The 16211-nt window shown below is 57.6% G+C and overlaps 1 protein-coding gene across 2 annotated transcripts; it reads right to left on the bottom strand.

Moving 5' to 3' along the window:
- Nucleotides 1-479: 479 nt before the first annotated feature.
- On the bottom strand, nt 480-15875 carry ELP6 (elongator acetyltransferase complex subunit 6). Of its 2 annotated transcripts, none has more exons than XM_067292100.1 (7): nt 15705-15872; nt 7424-7502; nt 6038-6108; nt 2129-2265; nt 1802-1994; nt 1403-1549; nt 480-1066 (listed from the first exon to the last, which is right to left on the bottom strand). In XM_067292100.1, exons 1-7 carry the CDS (start codon nt 15756-15758, stop codon nt 938-940), a joined length of 810 nt encoding a protein of 269 aa, XP_067148201.1. In that variant the 5' UTR covers nt 15759-15872; the 3' UTR covers nt 480-937. The 2 variants fall into 2 exon arrangements, with proteins under 2 accessions (XP_067148201.1, XP_067148202.1); XM_067292101.1 differs by having other exon boundaries at nt 983-1066; nt 1407-1549; nt 15705-15875.
- Nucleotides 15876-16211: the final 336 nt, after the last annotated feature.

Genomic DNA, 16211 nt, shown 5'->3' on the forward strand with positions numbered 1-16211 from the left:
CCCCGGAGCACGTGGGGGGATGGGACCGGGCACCGGGAGCACGGGGGGGGGTATTTTTTTCCGCGTGGGGAAACCCAGGAATGCCTCCTGCTGCCGAGGGCCGCTCCCCTTCCCTGGGGAGGGACGGGGACCCTGGCGGCGTCTCCGCGCCACCCAGCCAGGCCCTAACGCGGCCACGGTTCCTGCCTGCCCGTCACCGCTGTCTAATTAACGTGAGTGATTATGAGCCCTCGACGGCGGGTCAGTACAGGGAGATCACGCGAGGGTCGATAACCATTTGTGAGCCCGAGACAGCAGCTCGCTACAAACCTCCAGCCGCTGCCTACAGCCGAGGGCGCGCGCGGGAACACGCTGAACGGCCCCAAATGGGCACGGCGGCCGCGCGGGACAACAGGGAAAACAACGAAACAACACGAGCGAGCAACAACGCGAGGCGGCTTTGGGTTTTACCGCAGAGAGGCGAGGGACTACATAATATATCTATTTATAGCTATCCATTTTTTTAATTCCGGGCAAGTCGGGAGTTGAGCAAATCTGCCCGGTGCCAGAGCTGGGAGAAAGGTAGGAATTGCAACATGCTCCTGGACCATCCCTGCCGCCACCTGCCCTGTGTCACCGTGTTCACTGCCAGCGCGAGGGTGGGGTGAGCCCCGGGCGCAGCGCCCGGGCCGGCAGGGCTGTGCCGTGCCGTGCCGTAGCACGGCGGAAAAGGCGAGGCAGCCCTGGAGGCAGGCACCGCCCCGGCTTGCACCGACGTGCACTCAAGGTCCGTCTTGCACGTGGTGCTCTTGCCCTCCGTCGGGCAGAAGCAGGAGGACGAACAGACGCAGCGAGCTCCGGGCAAGCTAATCCCTGCGGGCGCAGGCGGCTCAGCACCCATTTAAGCCTCTCTCCTGGGTCAGTTTGCAGCGCTGCACCCGGAGGCGCCAGGGAAGCGTCACAGCACGGCGGCCGACAGCCCTCTGGCAAAAAAGGTGACGTTCTTGTCCTGGATCTTGTACTGGTAGATCTGGAGGACGTCCGGCTGCCCTCCCGGCTGCAGGGATGCTCTCCTGATTATTTTCAGCTGCAAAGGAAAAGGCAGAGGAGTCGCACCCCAGCCACAGCGTCCTCTCCCTCCGCCCCCCGCACCGCTTGCTGGCCTGCGGGGAAGGCGGATCACCGCGATGTGAACTGTCCCCGAGCCCTGAAACCCCTCCGTCCCCGTGGCGGCAGTCCCAGTGGAGAGACCAAGCAGGTCCTGGCCGCCCTCCCAGCCCAGGAGAGAGGGATCGCTGCAGGATCCGCATGCAGGGCAGCTTGGAGAAGCTCCCCAGGGACGAGATGCTCCCGTGCCACCGCGGTGCGGGACACGGCCCCGCCGCCGCTCGCTTGCCCCCGCGGCGGAGGGGCCGCGCGGTACCTGCCCGTGCACGTCCTTGCAGAAGCCAGTGGCCAGCCCCTCCGCCCAGAGGATCAGGTCGCTGTGGTGGCACAGGGAGGTCACGAGCAGCTCGTTCTCCTCGTCTTCCGAATCGTCGCCGCCACGAGCCAGCGCCACGATGTTGCCCTGGCGGGAGAAGCCCCGGGCGGCGATTAGCGCCTCGCTCGCTCCGAATCGGCTCCTGCTCGCCCAGCGGAGCCGGACGGAGCCCTTTTCGCCGGCTGCGAAGCACCCTGCTCGGGTGCCGCCCCGGGGCCACGGCCAAAGCCCCCCCAAACCCCCCCTCGTGCGCAGGCGGGTAAAGAGGAGGAAGCCGGCTTTGCTCCGGAGCTTCTTGGGCGGCGGTGGTGCCCCCCACCCCACGCCCGCCCGCGCTACCTGCAGCCGGGAGCACACGGCCACCCGGCAGTAGTGGACGAAGTCGAGGACGGCCACCGGCGAGGCGCCCAGGCTGAGCAGCACGCCGAGGTCGTCCAGCAGCAGCACGCGGCCCGGCCAGGCGTCGCCGGTGGCGGGAGCCAGCGACGTCCGCACGAACTCAAACAGGCCTCGGAGGTCGGAGGCGCCATCGCTGGAAGAGAAGAGGCAGGAGGGAAGCTTGGTGCTCCTATCTTCCGTCTTGCAGCCCTCCCCACCCCGTGGATTTTTCGGCATCCCGGCCCGCTTGCTGCCAAGGCTGAGCCCCCGCCGGGGCCGGGGTTTTACCTTATGAACCGGAGGGGATGGGGCTGCCCGGCCTGCTCCTGCTGCTGCTCCTCGCCAAAGAGGACGTCGAGGCAGGAGCCCAGGCCCTCCAGGAAGACGAGCTGGCCCCGCTCCTTGGCCGCCGTCAGGCTGACGCCCTGCAGGGAGGAGAAGGACCCGCTGCGGAGGCGGCGGAGGGGCCCGGGACCCCCCAAACCGGGCACGGCACACGCGCTCCTGCTGCGGCTCCGCCGGCGCCCCGGGGTGGCCGGTTCAGGAGATCCCAGGAGGGGATCCTCTGCGGGAAGGGGCATCCCGAGCCCTGGCGAGGCTCAGCCGGGGCCGCGGGTGCAGCGGTAGGGAAGGGAGGCACCGGCCGGCACCGCTTCCCCAGTCACAGTGCTCACGGGGCAGACTGGGGAATTGGGTCCCCTCTGGGCCATGCAGGTCCCGGGTGGACCCAGCAAGCCCAGTCTCGTTTTACAGCCGGGGAGCGAGGTCCCATGGGCGCTCCTGCATTTTGGGGAGGGAGGATGACCATGCCAGCAGCTCCTGAGAAGCTCCAATGCCTTCGTAACAGGGGCTGCACGAAGGCGTTGGTCAAAGCAAGGGTCCCACCAGGCGGGGGTTTAACCAGACTTGGCGTTGGATGAAGACCCCGACTCCTGCCACCCCACTGCGGTCTCCTGTCGCAGCCAAGACCTCTGGAGATGGCCCTCTCTCCGTTTGCTATAGAGATCCCACCCAAATCCCACCGCTCCCAATAGCTGCGCCTTGGTTCAACGGTCAATGCCTGGTGGGAGGAAGGAGGCCACTTTGCTCCGAGCTCAGTTTGGGCCCAGAAGACTTCTGCTCATTTCCCAGGGAAGAGCCTGCGCACGGGGGAGCAGGCAAGAGCCAGGGACAAATATATATTTTTTCCTTTAAAACAAAACGAATGCTGTAAAGACAAGCCAATCTGGCAAGCTGCCCCGCTGCCGTTAGTCTTGCTCCAGCCCAGCATGTTCTCTAGAAGGTCATGACAAATAACACTAATAGTCCCTGCTGGCCCTTAAAATTCTGCGCAGATCCTCATGAAAAGAGTGGGATTTGCAGAAAAGGAAAAGTGTGAAGCCAGTATTGCAGAGCCAGCATAGGCAGAAAGTTCCCGGGAAGCTTTTTCCCCGCAAGTAAAAATATGTCACCGCATTTAGCTGACATCTAAGGAACTGGTTCTGGACTGGTAAGACCTGACAGCAAGTGAGGCAAGCATCACTTCAACTGTGTATAAATACTCAGCGTATCACCACACATCAGATGCTGCAAGGACAGGACGCAAAAAATACCACCGTACAGACCGTTTAATGCTAGCCCGGCTTCAGCAGCATCGCTCTGGGGAGGCCAGAGCACCATCTCCAGCCCCAAATGACCGCATTCAGGCTCAGCAGCTTTTCACTCTTGTAAAAAGCCAAAGCGGATTCATTCCCTCCTTGTGCGAGTGAGCGGACGCCCCTGTGCCGGCCGGCTGGGCAGCACCAGGAACCGGCTGGGCTCTGCACCGTGTCCCACGGTGGTGGGCAAAGCCACCCCATGACCTGCAAGCGCTTCTCAGGACCTGGGACCACCGATCCCCAGAAGAAACAGGAGCATCGCTAAGTTAGGAAGCTCTATGGATTGTGGCCTGCCATAAGCGTACAGCCTTCAGCTAGAAATGATTAGGCTTGGGAGATGCAACCTGGGGACAGGACAGGAGGAAGAGGAGATGCGAAGGGAGCAGCCAGCCGTTTGCTGGAGCGTGCGGCACACGAAGCCGCAGCACGTCTCCGCTTGGAGCGGTGCTGGAAATCAGGGTGTGCTGCGTCTGTGCAGACGACACCTCCGCTGGTCTCCGCTTAGGGATTTACGGCGGCACTGCTACATTAATTATATTTACTGATTATATTATATTATTTGCTGTAAACACAGCAAATTCCGGCCATAAACAAGTCTAAGAGCAAAACCGCCCTGCCAAAACCCACTTTTGCTAAGCCTGACGCGTTCATTTAAGCAAAGAATTAAAGCAAAGGCAAGCTCTTATGGAAGCTCAGGCAGGATATAAATAACCGATGCCACGACCTCCAGCTCCTCAGAGCTCAGGAGGAATCCGCAACACCAGCCGCACAGCCGCTTGTGAAGTTACAACGTAAGGCTGACCCGAACCCGAGGGCAGGGGGCCAGCTCGCGGCAAACGCAGCCGCCTCTCGGAGCTCCCCCGGGCAAACCGTGTTGTTCTGCTTATCGCCTCCCTCTCCGCTCCCGGCAGCGGATCGTTCCAAGCCGCATTGCACGCGTGCTCCGGCTAATCCTGCTGTTCTCCCACCCCGCAGACGCTCCCAGGAGAGAAGTGACAACAACACCTATTAAAAGCACACACACGAGCGGCGCGCTGGGAAATTTCACCGCATTAGGGAACACGTCGGCAAACACGACTCTACTTTTAGAGCAGACGGGGAGCCCAAATCTGGCAGCTGAATCTGCTGCCTGCACCGGTTGTTCTGTCCTGTTCCCTGTCCGCAGGTTTCCTCCAAGGTTTCCTCCTCTCCGCAACACGAAGGCCAGACCCATTCCAGGTCCCCAGAGGCTGGCTCGCTCGGCAGGGGGAAATCTGCCATGCAGGGGAAAAGCACGTTGAGTATCTGAGCAAGGGGAAGAGTTAAAGCCTCCCACAGAAACGCGGCACTCGCTCAGTTCATTTTATTCACCTTAGGTCTGAGCTCTCACACCACTTCTCTCGTTTAAAAGGTAAAAGCCGAGTACTAAATTAAATACAGTTGTTTCAGCAAGCACCAAAGCTCAAACCACGTTTACGGTGGGGAATACACCGTTATTAAAACACCTGGTTCTCCAACACCTGGTTCTCCAACACCCGGACGTCTTTACAAGCAGCAGCGCTGCTGGGATTTCACGCAGAAGCAGCGGAGGGAGGACCAGCGCAAGCCCTCACCCCTGGAAGCCCACCTGGACTTCACGCCGGAGCGTTTCACGTCTGCAAGATGCTGTACGGAGAGCCAGGAGATGCAGGACAGAGCTGAGACCGCTTTGGGAATGACCCAACCTGCTTTGTTTCTCAGTTTCCTCACTTGAAGGTACACATAATCCTTGCCTGACTCATGACGGGAAGGAAACGTGTCAGTACGTACCCAGCGTCCTGGCTCCTCGGACAGCTGAAACTCATGGCTTGCCCTGGAGGCCAGAAGAGGCACGTGGTACCTCATTGCATCGGCCTGAATTTGCCAGGTGTCCCAGCCCACAGCGTCACCACGGGACAGAGGACAAAAGGCACCTCGGACCTCCCGGGAGGCGAGGCGAGCCCGGCGGTCCTGCCGGCGTGCACGAAGGCCCTACGGACGCAGCCACCGCACGGCTTCTTTCCCCAGAGCCCCAATGAAACTGCATCTACGACTCCGGGCTCGCCTGAGACGTGCTGATCTCCAAAAACTCTTCCAAAGGGAGATGCAAGGATTGAGACTTCCAGGCGGAAGACACAGCAAGCGTTCAAGCCCAGAGAAGCAGGAGGGTGGCAGACCAGCACCTGATGAAGGTCTATGCCTCGGAGCCAGAGCAGTTTTCCCCAAGCGACAAGACCAAGTAGATCAGCAGAGAATCTTCCAAATGGGCCCAAAATTACCCACCAGCGTGTCACCCCTGCAGGTACTCCTAGCACCGCTTCCCCAGCTCCCCACCCCTCCCATCTGCCCCCTCCAGGGCTGCAAAACACGTCTTTTCCCATATCACCTCCCTTTTACAGCGAGAAATGCTCTCCAACCCTGCTGCAGGAGCCCAGCCCCAACCCTGATCGGCCTCGCCGAGATCTGGGAGCGTTTGCCCACGTGCAATCTCCGTTGCCCGTTTTCACTCCTTTCCACCCAATGGGCGCTACCTGGGCCGGTGGCTGTTAACCCGGAGACTTACCAGCTTCTGCGCCACGATGTTGTAGTGGCTGAAGGACTGGAGCAGGGCCACAAAGCACACCTTGCAGCCAGCTGCGAGAGAAGACAAAAGACCCATTAGCATTTCTACTTCGCAAAGCGCCGTTATTACGGCACATAAATCCCAGCAGCCAGGTCAGAAGTTCTGGAAAGGCCTTGAAGTGAGACAGGTCCAGGGAGCCCCTCACTTGCTCTTGGCTGGGCTGTCGGTTTTCACCTTTCCAGGGTTTTCCTCAGTTTGGGGATTTTTTTTTTTTTTTAAACAGTTTAAAAAGAGGAAAGAATGAGAATAAGAAAAGGCTGGCATAACAGAAGCAGAAGACCCCTTTTCTGTCTCATCCTGTGGTGTCCTGGGATCTCCTGGCACTGTTTGTGGGTGCCACTGCAAGGAGGCCAATGGCTGACCATGACACAAATTACTGAAATCACTGGAGTGCCAAAAGTCCCTGTTTTGGGTCTCGCAGGGTGAAGGACCTTGTCTGGAAACACAAACAGAACCAGCCGTTTCGACAAAGGCATCTCCGTAGGACGTGATCTGGGAAAAGCCAGCACGTGACCACCTGGCCTCATGGTTTGGGTATGGGCAAAAATCAATGTATTTGTTTCTCCCCGCTGGGGAGCAGGACACATAACACCAGCGGCAGGAAGTCAACGGCCCCACGGACCATCTGGGAGCTCCCACGCGCTGCAAACACCAACAAGGTACTTGGACAACGTGGAGGTGCTGCAGACACGGCCAGAAGTAGACAGGCAGGACCCACGGTGGAAACGAGAGGCTGAGCTGTGCAGAGACTTGGCCAGACCCTAAGGCAGGGTTGTCCCTTCGAAATGCGGTCCACGCCGCCAGTACCTGCTGGAGGAGCCCAGCGCTCTCCACAGCAACACTCGACACGGTCCGGTGAGACGCCCGCTCGACAGGGGCTGGCAGGTTATTCATGGGTAAAACCGTTAGCAGAAAATCAATTAGGCAACTTGCCAGTCCCAGTTTGTTTCTTTACTCGCTGCCAGCTTATCTATTTGTCAGTTGTTCCCGATATTTTTTTAATCGCATTACAAAACGTCTGGCTAGCGAACAGGTTATACTCAACACCTCGCTCTCAGACGCCCAAGTGATTTACTGCATTCGTTGCACTAATGACGAAACAAGCTGCAAAGAGATCAAGGGATGTGCCCAAGGACACAGAGTCAATCCCAAGAACAAGTCAGGGCTGGGACCCACAAGTCCTGACCCCAGTGCCTTGCGCTAATCACAGGACGCCTCGCTCTGCAAAACCAGTCTCTGCTCCCTTGCAACCACTTCACGCAGAAGAAAGCTCCCAGATAGGACAACGGCGAACCTCTGCCTTGCAGAGTCCAGCCGTTCACGTACCTCTGAGATAGAAGGAGAGGAAATGGTGCACCAGGAAGCTGCCATCTGTTCTGGTGTCTCGCAGCAGTGTGAATGTACCCTGGAAAAAAAAGCAGCAGAAAAACTTTAGCAGAGGAAGATGAGGACACAAACTGCTCCCAGCTCCATCTTAGCAGACGAGACATCTGCTCAGGCCGGTGTCTAGAGGGGACTGGAGGTATTAGAGAAGGAAGGACATGACCTAACGGGACTTTGATGCAGGCTATACGCCGCCCTAGTGCGTTCGTCCTTTCCAGCTAGCGTTAAATCTTGAGACGCAATGCACAAACCGAGGTCCTCTCTGGTTTATAACCCGCCAACATTCAGGGAGTCCCAGTCGCTCCAAGCGTGGGTTGGTCTCACAGTTTGCACGTAACTAAACAGTGCTGAATGTTTTCAGGTTGTGCGCCCTGCGGAGGGCAAGGCTACGGCACAGCTCTGAGCGGGGATTCAGGTTTAAACTGGATTTCCTGCGTTTCAGTTTGTGCCCATTGCCTCTTGTCCTGTCACCGGCCACCACCGAGAAGAGTCTGGCTTTGTCTTCCTCACTGTCCCCCATCAGATATTTATACACATTGACGAGATTCCCCTAAGCCTTCTCTTCTCCAGGCTGAACAGGCCCAGCTCTCTCAGTCTTTCCTCATAAGAGAGATGCTCCAGTCCCTTCATCATCTTAGTTACCCTTTGCTGGACTTGCTCCAGTAGCTCCATGTCTCTCTTGCATTGCAGAGCCCAGAACCGGACCCAGCACTCCAGATGTGGCCTCACCAGGGCTGAGTAGAGGGGCAGGATCACCTTGACCTACTGGCAACACTCTTCCTCATGCACCCCAGGATACCATTGGCCTTCTTGGCCACAAGGGCACAATGCTGCCTCATGCTTAACCTGGTGTCCACCAGCACTCCCAGGTCCTTCTCCGCAGAGCTGCTTTCCAGCAGGTCAACCCCCAACCTGTACTGGTGCATGGGGTTATTCCTCCCCAGGTGCAGGACCCTGCACTTCCCCTTGTTGAACTTCATGAGGTTCCTCTCCGCCCACCTCTCCAGCCTGTCCAGAGCTCTCTGAATGGCAGCACAGCCCTCTGGGGTATCAGCCGCTCCTCCCAGTTTTGGATCATCAGCAAACTTGCTGAGGGGGCACTCTGACCCTTCATCCAGGTCATGGATGAAGATGTTGAACAGTACTGGCCCCAGTACCAACCCCTGCGTGACACCACTAGTGACTGGCCTCCAGCTGGACTTTGTGCCACTGATCACAACCCTCTGAGCCCAGCAGCTCAGCCAGCTGTCAGTCCACCTCGCTGTCTACTTATCTAGCCTTCATCAGTTTGTCTACAAGGACATTAGGAGAGGCAGTGTTGAAAGCCTTACTAAAGTCAACATAAACAACATCCACCGCTCTCCCATCATTCACCAAGCTACTCCTCATAGAAGGCTATCAGACTGCTTAAGCACGATTTCCCCTTTGCAAATCCATGCTGACTACCCTCAATCACGTTCCTTGTCTGAAAATGGTTTCTAGGATTAGTTGCTCCATCGCCTTCCCGGGTGAGGCTGACCAGCCGGTCATTTCCCAGACCCTCCTTCTTGAGGACAGGAGTGACATTTGCTTTCTGCCAGTCCTCGAGAACCTCCCTGGATCAGCACAACCTTTCAACAGTTGTCAAGAGGGGCCTTGCAGCAGCATCAGCCAGCTCCCTCAGCACTCACGGGTGCATCCCATCGTGTCTCATGGACTTGTGTACATCCAGTTTCTCTAGATGTTCCCTAACCTGATCCTCCTCTACTGACGGTAAGTCTTCGTTGCTCCAGACTTATCCACTGGTCTCAGGGGGCTGGGATTACTGAGGGCCAGTCTTACCAGTAAAGACCAAGGCAAAGAAGGCATCGAGTACCTCAGCCTTTTCCATGTCCCCTGTCACCAGGTCCCCTGCCCCATTCAGCAGCGGGCTCACATTTTCCCTAGCCTTCCCTTCGCTGCTGACATACCTGTAGGAGCTCTTCTTGTTGCCCTTCACCTCCCTCAGCAGATTCAACTCCAGGTGGGCTCTGGCCACCCCTGCAGGCTCAGACAGTGTCTCTATATTCCTCCTGCGTCACCTGTCCCTGCTTCCACCTCTTCTACACTGTCGTACGCTGTGACAACCGTCACAGGCCAATTTGAGCTGGACATTAACAGTGCTGACCCTGCTGCCGTCTGTAGTTTAGACATGTCTGTGAGACATCCTTGAGCATGTCTCACGCTAGTCTTCTCTATCCGTTCCAGCCAGGGCTTGGTCAATCAGAGCAAATTGGTTGAAATGATGTGAAAAGAATGATATCTGAACAGGCGCCTGCTTCTCCCAGTCCAGCAGGTAACCGCTTTCATTCACCCCTGCTGGAAACTTCCACTGAGGAAACGCTCACATCTACGCTCCAAAATCCATTGGTGGCCACCCAGGTACGTCCCTGGGATGCCCCTATGGCCCGCCGCTAGCCCGGAGCTGTGCTGGCTCCTCAGAGACTGTGCCGAGCTCCAATCATCTCGCCTTCTGGACACCAGGCAGACCCAAGGGAATCGCCAGGGCCATGTCCGAGTGGCATCACAACGGGAACCTTAGTCAATCCAAGGATACGAGGGAGGCTTGCAGGAAGGCAAGTAATAAAAAACAGACCACGAGCAGCCCTTCAGCCACCCGTCCCGTCTACATGTTGGCACAGACCTCCTCTGGACAGTCCATGGGAAGGTGTCATGAGGAGCTGAGTTCTTCCTGAAAGACATATCCACCGGACAAAAGCCTCCAGCTAGACCGAGAGCCCACCTGGACACCCACGCTCCATGCCACCAAGAGCCTCCTCCTCGCTCTGGAAACACCCAGTGCTGCAGAAGGCACCAAGGAGCAGCACTGAGCTTTCCCATGCCGCCGCGTTGGTGTTGCAACCAGAGTGCACACACACGCTCCTAACATGGGATGCCATCGTCCTGGGCGGCCGTGAGCAAGTTGCACCTCCGAGCTCTGTCCCCCTCTCCTCCAAGAGGTGCCCAAGCTTTGTGCGTGTCAAGCGGCAGCTCTGCTACAGCTATTTCCCCGGTTCCCAGCCTGCTCCCGAATTGCCCTCCCTACCCTCTGTTGCAAGCTCACCTCAAACACGCCACGTTCAGAGCAGAAAACCTGATCATCAAAACGTGTTTACCGGAGCAGAGCTTTCTGCACGAAGTACACACCTTGTTTTGATCGTGCGGGAAATTAATTCAGTTCATCAGGGCATGCTTGTTATCAGCACCCGTCTCATCAAGGCGTTTGTTTCCATTAAAACCTTAGCGAAGATTTCTCTTTAATCAATACAAGTCAGAGAAGGGTTGCTTTTAATCACAAAGAACTTATCAATGCATTTTTTTCAATCTACTAAAAGGAAAAAGGGGGGGGGGGGAAAGAAGCCCTTTGCAGCAGCGAGCAATTTACCCAGAGGCAATTTACAAGTCATCCATCAGAGTTAGCTCCCCAATGCCTAAAACGCGTTATAAAGCCCTGTTAATGGAACGGCAAATATCAAACGCGTCTGCAGGGAACGCAAAGCAGAATTTAGGGCGCAAAAACGCTGCTCTGCCTCGGGCGAGAGCGCCGTTTTCCACCCGCGAAGGGGCCGAGCCTGCGTGGCCTTTACAGCACCTGGAGGCACCACCCTGGCGAGCGTCTCGCTGGAGACGCATCCTCCAGCGCTAAGCTTGGGGGAGTCTCTGCGTTAAAACAGCGCAAGATCAAAAGCAGTCGCTGGCTTAGCTTCCACTGGATCATCCCCCCCCTCCGGACACCCCTCTCCCATGCAGCGGCCTCGCTGGAGCAGCAGTGTGGATGTGGCCCCCCATCACCTCCCTGGCGCAAGGTGAAACGAAGGACGCCCTGCGCAACGAGCGGCCAGGACGGGATGTAAACCCTGCTCTCAGGCTAGATAAAAACCAACATCCCACTGCCAGAGTCCCCCAGGGATTGGGGGCGAGCTCTGGGAATAGCATCCCGGTACTTCCAGGGGGAGACGGGCAAACACTGGCTTTGCTGCTGTGGAAGCTGAACGGCGAGCTCCGAGTGCCGGTACTTTCCTCGCTTTACGAAGCCGCCCCTCAGCCACCGGGGTCCCTCCAGGAAAGGGCGAGCACGGCCCATGAGCTAGAACTTCAGGGTTTAAAATAACTAAGATAAAAGGACTACGTCCCCAGAGCTGGCTCGTGTCTCCAGCAGACGAAGGAGAAAAGAGCTCGCTCTTGAGCTCTTCCCAGGAAAGAGAAGAGGTCGAGAAGGAGACCAGCACGTCCTGCTGGGAACAGCAGCCTGGCAGCGAGACCTGCAGTCACCTAGGAGTCCTCTCTACAGATGCCAGCTCCAAACCTGCTCCAAACCACCCAGGACGCTGGTCCCTGCTACACCGGTCCAAGACGCTCCCAAGCCACCACAGGAAGGAAAGGTTAAGGACAGGGGGTCTTTCCACAACCAGGTAAAACTCCACATTTTTGAGCTTCCTTACCACTGCTGTTTGTTCTGCTGATGCCGTCTGCACTTCCAGGACAACTGTAAAAATTTCTTTTGTTAAGTAATTTTGCCCTTTGGCTACTGCGAAAGAACCTACTTGATAGCGGTGGGAATCCCCACGTAGAGGCAAGGAGCCCTTTGAGTCCAGCTGTCCATGCACTGAAAGCAAAACGCTCAGCGATCGTGAAAGCGCACAAGGGAAGTTCAAGAAGCCCCTGACACCAATGACACTCCAGTCCTGTGCCCTTGGGGATGCAAACGCCTGTGTTTTCAACTAAAAGTTTGCAGAATAGGTAAATCCCAACACATCCTAACAAAGCTAACCCGCAAAGCCAGGCAGGGTGTTTCTCTGCACACGTTCAAAGGGTTGGGCTCTTCCTTCAAAGCAGGTTCTTGACAGGCCCCCAGGAGCTGTCCGTTAGGGGGGACCATCCCCTGGCTGCTCGGGGCATCGGGACAGCGTCGGCACCACAGCCTGCGAGCTCTCCGAAAGGCTCTCCCCCTCGCTCCCGCCGGCACTGCCCGGAACAGCAGGGTGTTACAGGACAGTGCGGGTGTCATGTGGCTTCCTCAAACCTCTTTGCAATCCTTCGGTCTTGCCAGCCCTCGCTTTGCTGTCACCCTGCAGCTGCTTCGACAGCACCTGGAACGGTGCGTTTCCAACATCTCCACGCCCAGCTAGGCATGGAAATGTCCAAACCATTTACGTCCAGCTGGTTTTGCTGGAAGGAAGGCTGGCAACAGTTCCGGGAAACTCGGGCATCCTCCGTGCTTCCCAAGCAACCCCCATCGGCCAGAGAACTACCCCGACATCTTTACCAACTCCGGAGCAGGGCAGGGGACACAAATAAGAGGAAGCGGGGCTCTGTGGGGGGTGTCAACGTGAGAAGGAAAGTATGCAAAGCCAGCGGTAATCTGTGAGGCTTTTCAAGTTCTGCAAAGTACTGTGGCCACACCGTTTCCATACCAGTCCATCCATCTCTTGCACTCGTCCCTGGAGACCGTGTACATCAAATAGTTTAGCAGCTGGCTGGAAGCAACTGGGACTTTTGAGGTCCCAAGTGCTAGCAGCCTCCTGTTGCTGCCAGACAAGAGGAAGTCTCTTGCTGAGGAGCGGGCTAAGTCCTGGCCACGTCACGAGGAACTTCTTTGTCAGCACCCAGAAATTCTGGGGCCACCGACCCATCACCACGGACGTGCAGTCGGATCCTCTTCCCCCACCTGCATGTCCTCCTCAAGCCCAGAAAGCCGCTGCTCGGGATGAAACGCTTCCAAAGTAAAGGAAGGCACTTCTCGCAGTACCTTCTCCATCCATCTTCCCCCGCCCCAGCCCGCAGCCTGTTCCCTCCGCGTTCTGTTCTTGCACTCTTTCCACCCGCAGGCTACAAGGCAGAAGCTGCAGCTACTCGTTAGAAACTGCCAAAACCAACTGGAGAGGCAGCAGCGGGTGTCACAAGCATTCAGCGGTGACATGTCAGATACACCCACACAAGGAGCAGCTACATCCACCTACCAGCCCCAGAGTAAAAAGATCTGCTAGCACTTTGAAAATGCTCAAACTACCCACGGGGATGGCAAGACGGGAACAAGAGGTTTGCAGAGGGGTGACGCTTTTTAACGCAGCGGGACACATCGATTTCTCGCCGGCCTTGGCCAGGTATCCCGACACGGAGCCTGTCCCCCAACGGAGAGAGCTCAGCTCCCGTTGTGAGGACAGTGAGACACCCCAGACTGCGTGGCTCAGTGCGGAGACCAGCGTTGTTGAGCCGACACGTGTTATTTACAGCCTGCAGTAACTACAGAGACAGATTCACAGAAGAAAAATACTTGCAGTTTACCACCGAGTTAGAGCTGCAGCTTTCCAAACTGCGGGGAGGATATCTGCGTGCGAGATGGTTGTCAGAGTACGATTACGCGCGCGAGCAGAAGAATACAGTCCGTTTGTCAGCACGTAACACCACGTAGCAGCGTACGAACTCTTATCTTCCAAACTCTGGCATTAGGGAACACTGTTCTGCAGCCAGCAATATCCTGGTGCTGTGCCATAGCCAGGCAGCTTGAAGCAGGGAATCTGGAACGCGCGGTAGAAAGCCCAAGCCCTGATTGATGGGAGGGGAAGGGTCAACATGACCTGGAGGCAATTCCCTGCACAGACTAGCCGTTGGTTCAGCTCCTCTGTGGGCTCCGTTCTTGAGCTGCTGCTCACACAGGGGGTTCGGGGTGGCGATTTCCTAGGTGCTAGGCAAGCTTATGTTACTGGATCCCAGGGATCCGCCTTGCCTGGATACTACGGGACAGTCATTTCAGATTAATCTCCTGGGTTTTGTTCTTTCGCAGCATGGACGGATGGATGGAGGACACAAGGGGCACAGGTGGGAGGGAGGGAAGGAAAATCACAGCTCTCAGACCATGATACCGTTTGCCCACCATTCGTTCTTCCACACAATCCCGTCACTCTCCCTGACTTTCCCGTCCTGCCAGGCCAAGATCCCTCGCCTCCGAAACGGGGCTCGCAGGTCACAGCCCCCCTGCTCGCCTCCACGGCTCCACCGTCGGACGTGCCTTACAATACAGGCTCTGCGCAGAGCTGGGCGAGCGGCCACGCTTCACCTCCAGCTCCTTGCTTAGCATTTCACATAAACCCTATCACGAGCCCACGGGAACCACAGGGATTTCGGATTTACAGTCTCAGCTTAGGTCTGTGCTTTATAGAGAGTAACATTGCTATAACCGAACCTCAGCCACTGAAGCCTAACGGTCTCACTGGAGTAAGCCTGTATTTCTCAGCCACCTTGGATGCAGCAGAGCCTCTCGTTACAGCCTGGCTGTCCTGACTAACCGCAGTCCTTACCAGCTTAATGAATCACGTTACTCTGGAGTCAGTGCTCTCCTTTTTCACTTAGTTCTTTGGAGCCCTGAGGGCCTAACCTCCACCAGGCCTCCCCCAATTTGTCCGGGCAATGCTCCCACAGGGGAGCAGCCCTGCTCACCTCCGGCTGGCTCCTTCTCCTGCAGGCCAATACGGCATTACCTCACCAGCGATCTCTTGCCCAGGGAGAGAGCCACCCCTGCTCAGATCACAGGTGCTAAAAGGCACGGAGAGACGTGAGGAAACTCAGTGCTTACAAAATAAACTGCCATTATAAATATGCTTTTATTAATCTACGCTAATGTCTCAAAGGAAAAACAAAACTCTGTCACACACGCCCATTTTATGCGCTTTTCACCTGCAGCACTTTATAGCTCTTACACAGGACACGGGCGTTTTGTCACAGCATTTCATTAGCGCAAAGACTGATGAACTAATTCAGTGGCCTAAAGGAAGAGAAGCCTCTCTAGAACCTACCTCAGAGGCCCAGAAGTGTTTTGCGTAACCGCTTTTACTCCCGTTTTTGCTCTATTTGCTATTCGCACTATAGCAGTGCGCAGACGGGGCCGAGGGCCCCGCACACCAGGCCCGGGCCCTCGGTAAGGGCCGATACCGGAGGTACCGGCACCGCGGGACACCGCGACTGGGGGCGGAGGCGCTGCCAGGCCGCGGCCCGCACGACGCCACCGCCATGGCGGCGCCAGGCCTCCCGCCGCTCCCAGCATGCCCCGCGCTCTTCCCGCCATGCAACGCGCCCCCGTCCGGGAAGCGGGGCAGGGACTACAACTCCCAGCATGCACCGCCCGGCCCCTTCCGAGGCGCGGGCCTCCTCTGCCGCCGCCACCGCCGCCGCCGACAGCCGCCCCGGCCCGGCAGCGGCGCGCCCTCACCTTCTCCGGCCGCTGCGGGGAGGCGTTCAGCAGCTCGTTCAGCTCCGCGAACATCGCGCCCCGCCGGCCTCGCCGCGCCCCGCGGTCCCGACGGCAGCCGCGGAGGGTCCGAAAGGCTCGGCGCGGAGGCACGTGCGCGTGGGGGAAAGGCGGCGCTGGCCCCGGTAGCGCGCATGCGCCGGCCGCTCCCCGCCTCCCGCCTCCCCCCTCCCCGCGAGGCCGGACGGCGCCGCCTGGTGGCGGGGGCGGGGAGGGGACGGTGAGCGCCCGCGAGGCGGGAGCGTGGTGACACACACACACACACACACACACACACACACCACACACACACACACACACACACACACCTCACACCACACTCGCACAGTCACACGCGCACCATACACCCCACGCACAGCATAACTACCCCTGGGGGGGAGTTCCCCTCATGCACACTGCACACACACACACACACACACACACACACACCGCGCACACCCCGACTAGGGATGGTTCCCCTCACACATG

The sequence above is a fragment of the Apteryx mantelli genome, chromosome 2 (genome assembly GCF_036417845.1).
Source record: "Apteryx mantelli isolate bAptMan1 chromosome 2, bAptMan1.hap1, whole genome shotgun sequence".
In the NCBI taxonomy this organism is placed as follows: Eukaryota; Metazoa; Chordata; class Aves; order Apterygiformes; family Apterygidae; genus Apteryx; species Apteryx mantelli.